At 35.4% G+C, this 7,445-nt stretch overlaps 1 protein-coding gene across 2 annotated transcripts; it reads right to left on the bottom strand.

Moving 5' to 3' along the window:
- Nucleotides 1-3,401: 3,401 nt before the first annotated feature.
- LOC112722609 (COBRA-like protein 1) lies at nucleotides 3,402-7,445 on the bottom strand. 2 transcript variants are annotated; one of them, XM_025773701.3, is made up of 6 exons: nucleotides 6,810-7,445; nucleotides 6,080-6,159; nucleotides 5,486-5,942; nucleotides 4,878-5,034; nucleotides 4,509-4,786; nucleotides 3,402-4,053 (listed from the first exon to the last, which is right to left on the bottom strand). In XM_025773701.3, the coding sequence occupies exons 1-6, from the start codon at nucleotides 6,901-6,903 to the stop codon at nucleotides 3,761-3,763; spliced, it is 1,359 nt and encodes a 452-aa protein (XP_025629486.1). In that variant the 5' UTR covers nucleotides 6,904-7,445; the 3' UTR covers nucleotides 3,402-3,760. The 2 variants fall into 2 exon arrangements, with proteins under 2 accessions (XP_025629486.1, XP_025629487.1); XM_025773702.3 differs by having other exon boundaries at nucleotides 6,080-6,156; nucleotides 6,810-7,051.

The raw sequence follows: 7,445 nt of genomic DNA, 5'->3' as shown, positions 1-7,445 counted from the left end.
AGACAATTCCAAATGAACGCACCCCTCGTACAAAGGTTTCGTAGCAAATTCTAACAGATTATAAAATGTCTTTGCTTCCAGGTTAGGCTCTTTTTCAGCCCTTCCAATTTCGTAACACCCGTTGCATCACACACTATCTCGTTTCATTGTATCTCTCTTGGTTAGCCTCCCAAGTCATGTCATCCACGTTTAGGTCTCTCAACACCCGAATCCTCGTTGATTGACAACCAAACTGATTCAAATTAGAGGCAGACTGGTTAATTTCCTGCTCATTCACTTCTCTGTGTTCCATCCACATTCGATACCCATCCTTGAACCTGTTACGATAGAGGTGAAGCGTTATGTCCGCCGGTCCTAACCACTTAATCAGTCGACACTTTTGACACGGACACCTAGAAACTCCTTTAGACATAAACGGTTCGATGCTGAAAACATGCGCGACATACATGTCAACCCTTTCAAAGAATTCGGGTTTTAAACTCCCGACCATCGTTATCCCTCTCATACATCCACAGACGATGACTCGGAATCATATCGAAACACACATCCTATAATTCAATGAATAACATAAATTATTTAAGTTTTTAGAAAATTTGGCAGAGTATCTCATATAATTAGAATCTCCCGCTGAATACAATTGTCAGCTTATGACATACCAAACACGTAGTGAACAATTTAAACGATAATTCATAGAATTCTCTTTAATTCAACAACATCCATCAAATAAAAATAATAGTTTTTACATAGAAAACAGCTGCATGCATAAATCATTAAAATACAGCCAGTCAGTAAAACATCAAATCCTAACCGTTTTAGCGCGCAACCCCCTTATAACTCCACAATTTTCTAGCAAACAAGAATTTTGAGAAGGCGCCACTACGTGACCTTCTCCCACTTCCGTCCTAAAATTCTATCCTGGGAAAAGTAAGTCCAACATAAAATTTAAACAATTCATCATATTCAGACATAGAAAACCAACATGGAATGTTACTGTACAGACAACAAAAGAAGGAAACTCCTTTTGAGCTCAGAAGCAATTGCACCGTCCTAACGAAAAGATTACTTATAAAATTCACAAGGTAAAACTAATTCGATAAGTAATTTAAAAAATACATAAAACTCATTCTTCTAATTAATTAAAACCTAATTCTTAATTCAATCAAACTAACAAGAGCCATGACAAATTTAATTTTTACTTACCTAAAATTAATACAATAACTTCTAATAACATACTTCATTAAGCAAATTTAACCACTGATTTAACAACTAACCTTAACAAAACGTTAAACTAACAAAATAGTATAAAAACTATAATAACCATACCAACAAACCAATCTGATGATAGTGTCTACAGTCTCTCCTTGATATCGTGGTGACAGAGGTGGTGGCAACAACAACGTGAACCTCAACCGCGGTGGAAGATGAGTCGGGGACAGCAGCAGCAACAGAAGATTCGCCGAGCACGTGTAGCGGCAGGGACAACGGGTGCTTCTTCCTCGGTGGCAACGTCGACGGCAAGCTCTGGCAGTGGCCATGTTGACAGTTGCCTGCGGAGGTGCTGTGAGAAAATGAGGAGAGAGAAAGAGAACAGAGAGAATGGATTCATAAAGTGAGGGGAAAGGGCTTCGTATTTTGAATTTAGCCCCAAATTTACCGTAAAATTTATCGTTAGAATAATCCTACGGTAACGTTATTGGCGTGCCCAAAACGCAATTTTTTACTATATAACATTAACATCGGATCTAGCCTCCGGTAAATCGACGATAGTATCGTGCCGAAACTTATTTCCTTTCTGCCAAATATTACCATCAACGTTGCCGTCGAAAACAATGTTTCGATGGTGATAATTTCAGGTGACGAATTTATTACAAAATTCGACAAAAAACTCGCCGCTAACGTCCGACACTAAATCCGACAGTACTTAGCATTTTTCTTGTAGTGGGTTGAATTATATGTACTTAAGAATCTCTTAAGCACCTAGTTTAACCTTCTAACTTATTATGAATAATGCTAATTATTATTTTATAAACTTATAAGTATAAATTTATGCCAACTCCCAACCATGTATCTTTTGGAATATCAGATAAAGACCTATGCATATGTATTTTCAGCCATTCTAGATCCTTCATAAAATGAGTTAATACTATCATCATTGTTGATTAATGATCGCACATCTAATATTTTTATTTTGTTTGACACAGCAAAGAGCTTGTGGTAATAGGAACAACCAAAGCTAGTAGAAAATACTTTGGTAATTTTGTACCGCATTATGAAAAGGGAAATATGGAGTTAAGCCCCACTTTGATTCTTGAGATTAGCGAGTTGTATTGATTTAGTTATTGACTTTTTAATTGCTACAATTTGGTCCTCCAAATTCAAAAAAGTGAGTCCATCAATGTAGTCATTCGTGTATTTTCTGTAACCAGAATTCAATGTCGTTAGTGACGTAACTCAAGTCTTGCCACACTGAACATATTAAAACGACGTCATACGCGTTTTGACGCTCAAGAAGGCATTAAACGACGTCGTTTGAGGGTTATGACAAGATTGTTCAAACTTTCAAACGACATAGTTTAACGCATTCTTTAGCGTCAAAACACGTACGGTGTCGTTTTAATATGTCTAGCGTGACAAAACTTGAGTCACGCCACTAACAGCATTGAGTTCCGACAAGAGACTACATTGATTTGAGTATAGGGGACCGAATTGTATCAATTAAAAAGTTAGGAACTAAATTAGTACAACTCACCAATCTCAGAGATTAAAATGGGGCTTAACTTTTCTGATTAAGAGATTCTATTATTAAATATAAATGATCGTATTATTATTTTGACTCATGATTGTATTAGAATTAAGATTAACAATGGAGGTTCTATATTTTTATTATTTTTAATTGTTCATGATGTCGATGAAAATATAAATGATGAATAATAAAATAAAGGGTAGATTTTAAAATAAAATAATATTTGAAGGGTTAATTAATAAATAATATTTAAAAAATTATTTAATAATTATTAAAAAATTTTAAAAAATATTTTGTTATTAGAACTATTTAATAGTCCAAACATTGTTAGACCATCTAATCTTTTACCTACTTTCATATGGTTAGATAACAAATTTGCTATTTTTGATATTGAAACGGATCCTAACTCCAAAAAATAACAAACGGCTAGATATAAATTAATATGAATACTCACATGTAATTATCTAAAATAATTGAAAATAATTAAATATTTTGATATATTTAACTAAATTATCATTTAAAAATTTTCAACTATTAAATTTGTGAAAAGATACTTATAAGTAAGTTTTCCACATAAACTAGATACCATATATCAGTTTCTATGGCCCAAGTATCCAAAAACAAAAGATATAAAGCCCAATCCCCATAGCAGAACCCGTTTGAGGCAAATAGGTTTACTGATTAGCATACATAGATACATGTTAACATAAATAATAAGCATTCTTCAAAAAAAAAAAAGCAGCGCAGAAGATATAATAATAAATAAGCAAACATAGGTGAACTCTGTCTTGTGCATGCAGTAACTCATTGGCCAGCGACAGACTCTTAAATAGAGCTCAGATCCGCGACGGATTAGTCCTTAACCTGTTGGGTTGGGGGATACCGTTTGGGTAAACCAAAAAAAAAAAAAAAGCAAACATGGGTGCAGCTAGCACAAAACTCTACCCCCAAGTAAAAATAACTGCACAAAATTCTTGTGGCAATCACTATGGCTATGCACCTATCTCACCATCACCATTAACATGTAAATGATAAGACTAGAAAAGAAGCCAGAATCCGAGTGAGAGAACTTAGCAAAGAGAGAACTAGTGTTGAACTTGCATTTGGTAGCCAAGGATATGCATCTGGAGGTGGCATGACACAGTTGTCTCCATTGAAATAGATCCTTCTTGGGAATGCCCATCCTTTATCAAATGTGAAGCTTGATTTGTCTTTCCTAAATAACAGTTCTGATTGCACATTCCCAACTGCTCCAGCTGAAACCAACAAATCATTGTAGAACTTCACACCCCACAGCATACCTGTATCATCTGCAAAACCCATACATATCCCAAAATAATTATCATATAATAATTGGTATATATATACATTTTCTTCATAAGATCATGTAGGAACTATGTTGCATAGGTACACATATGGTATCAATACTAAGTACAAATACAATTACAGGACAAGTTAGAAGTATTAGTTTGTTTCGTTCAGAAGTAACTTAAATAGTTTAGCCACAAGAATTTATGTTTTCTAGGAAGTATTGGTATTTAGGTAAGGATTCTTTATTATTGTTAGAATATCTTTAGGATATTATATAGTAATATAATATCTAAGTATATCTCGTATTGATTTTATATTTATTTAGTTTGACATTCGAACATCGTCTGAATATACCCTAACAAGTACAGGACAAGTACCAAGAAAGAACCCGATACAAGTTCGAGAAACCATCTAGGAGATTAGGACTATGATCATGTAAGATAGAAAAACTTACTTAAGCCCTCATAAGGTGTCAGTGGCTTGTAGTTAAAGCTGAAAACCTGTGTCACATTGTCAAAATTGGGATGCTGAACAACAAGGTTCCATTGTGAATAGTTCATTCTGTAATTGAAATTTGTGACTGTGATCTTGATCCTCCAGTACTCTTTGTATTGGAGCTTGACGTGCCAGTGCACTCGAATCGGACACATATGGCTTGTACACTGAACTAGAGGTGGATTCAAAGCTCTGCTTGGTGGTGAAACGACTGAAGCTAAATGCGGAGACTTTGGACTGCGAAAACAAATTGTAAAGGATACATCAGAAGAAGAAAGTCTAAGGATTTTCATTTCTTTTAAACCAATAAAGGTAAGTAAAAACTTACTCTACACAGCTTCCAGGTTCTGTTTTGTTTTGACAGCCACAGGTACAAGTTGGGCAATTTACTATTGTATTATTATAGAATGATGAGAGAGAAACACAGCAAGTTGGAGTCTTTTGAGCCAGGAATTGAGAATATGTGCAGGTAACATTCCAAGTCACTGCAACACAACAAGTAGGTTAAGCTAAATAGAATAAACCGATCTGATATTCATAAAACAATGCTAGAAAGAAAAAGAGAAAGCAATTGCTGCAAGTTGTATCACATTGACAAAAGCGGTATGGAAAAGATAGAACTAGAATGATTGCACAAATTGTCAAAATAGAAAACTTTCTTCAATTTTCTAAGACACATAACTAAGTATAATCTAACATGTACAAGTCTTATATCTAGGTGTTGGTTTTGTCAACTTAGTTTAGAACAAAACATGTACTCCTTTCGTTCTCTTTTATCTATCACTGTCATTTTCTGATACACTCTTGGATCAACCAATGTAGACACAAATTGTATCCAAAAGACTGCAGTGACAGATAATTTGGAATAAAAGGAGTATATGGCCCTATGCAGAATTCCCAAGTCAATGTCAATGCATATTTTTTTAAGTAACTTACTCATGGCTTGAGTGGTTCTCCTCTTGTCATTGGTGCTAAATTTTGTTGGTCTCACAATCTTTGCAGGGCCACAAGTATAACCTGGGCCCGGCACTCTCAAGGTGAAATTTTTCGGCACTCTAACAGTTTTGTTAGTTGTTCCAGCCGAACCGACAATGAGTTGGAACGAAGCAACTGCAGTTTCAGGGTCCTGAGCCCACGCATTCAAGACGCCGCCTTTGCAGCAATTTGCTACCTGCTGATTGTAAGGTGCTCCTGGCAGTAAATCCACTACAGTTGGATCTTTCTTGCAGCAATGTGGGATGCTCCCTTTGAACCTTGAACAATCCCCTTGTTCTGTGGTTTGGCCTCCAAGCATGTTCCAAATTACTTCCCTTTTTGCCCATGTCCACCCTAAGGTCCATCCCGGCGCCTGGATATGGCGATATTGTTGAAAGTTGTACATTGTAACAACAGCCTGTATTAACATTAGTTTTTAACCAATCAGAATCACCTTTTAGGTCTTTCATCAAACATGGCATGTGCAAAATTGTAGATTCATCATGCCAGATAGAACTGTAGCGATTTCTGATTAAGAAACAAGTGATGACTTACAATATAGCCATCTCCAGTCCAGGTTATGACATCCCATTTGATTGTTATATTGGCAGTTGGATCAAGTGCATCATAAGCTTCTACACATTAAACAAGCAACAATATGTTAGGAATTAAGGTAGTAAGAGCAATGTGGAAGCTGAAACATAATGAACAAAATGACACAAAAGAGTTTATATGGTTCGGCTTGATGCCCACGTCCACGGACAAAGGCAACAAACAAATATGTTACTATGAAATATGAAGAAAATACAAAATAGGTGATAACTCCACTTAAACCAAAATCTCTAATGAGATACCAAACTAATAGGCTTAACGCCTATGTCGACGGACAAAGACAACAAACAAATAAGTAAACACAAAATAGGTGATAACTTCACCAAAACCAAAATCTCTAATAAGATATTAAAGTGACAAACAACCCACTTGTGCCATTTTCTTCTTTACATTTTCGCTTCCGCTTCACTCTTACTACATTAATTCCTAACACAACAGACTTATAGTCACAGCATGATTGAAGCAAATAATTTTACTAAAATTTGTGTCCATCCATGCCCTTAATCCCTTCGTTTTTCCCTCTTCATTCAAAAGGTGGTAAGCTCAACTAGTGAACATATTTAAAAAGTGCATTGGGTTTGTGAAAAGGTGGAAAATGGAAGTAAAAACAGTAACACTGAAGTGTGAGAACACCAGCATTTCAAAGGTGCAGTAAGAGGATTGAAAGCAGTACCTGTGGAAGTGAATGTGGTGCAAGAGAACAGTAACAGGAGTAAGGTTGCTACAACAGATCCACTGGTACTGGTAGGTAACCAAAGAGGCTTCATTTCTCGGTTCAAACACTTTTCTTTTCTTGCTCTCAAGATCTGAAGAAGCTTAAAAAAATCTGTACTTTGAGCTTTTTGATGTTGGAGTTCAACAAAGGTGATGGAACGCACTGCATTCCATTATTGCACTCTTCTAAGTTCTAATATTTATATAAAAAACAGGCTTTTCAGACGATTTCTTTTTTAAAATATTGGCTGTGATTATGATATAGTTGTGGATTTTATTATGATATTGGAAGCTAACAGTAATAGCTGCCTGCTATTTGTAGGCAATAGCAAGAAGACAAAAAAAAAAAAGCAAAACAGAAAAAAATGGAGGGAAGGACTAGAAGTATAGTAGGAGAGATTTGATGTATGGTGGGAATAATTTATGAGAGAGATTTAAAAAAAATGAGCCTCAGTGGCAATAAGTCTCAAATTTTGTTATCTCCCTAATTGCTATCACCATACTTCTAATCACCCCTCCATTTTCTTCTTTTTTGATATTTTTTTTGTTGTTTTGCTATTGTCTACAAATAGCAGAGAGCAATTTCTACTTCAAT

Source organism: Arachis hypogaea, chromosome 11 (genome assembly GCF_003086295.3).
Source record: "Arachis hypogaea cultivar Tifrunner chromosome 11, arahy.Tifrunner.gnm2.J5K5, whole genome shotgun sequence".
In the NCBI taxonomy this organism is placed as follows: Eukaryota; Viridiplantae; Streptophyta; class Magnoliopsida; order Fabales; family Fabaceae; genus Arachis; species Arachis hypogaea.
This window is presented reverse-complemented; position numbering and strand designations above follow the sequence as displayed.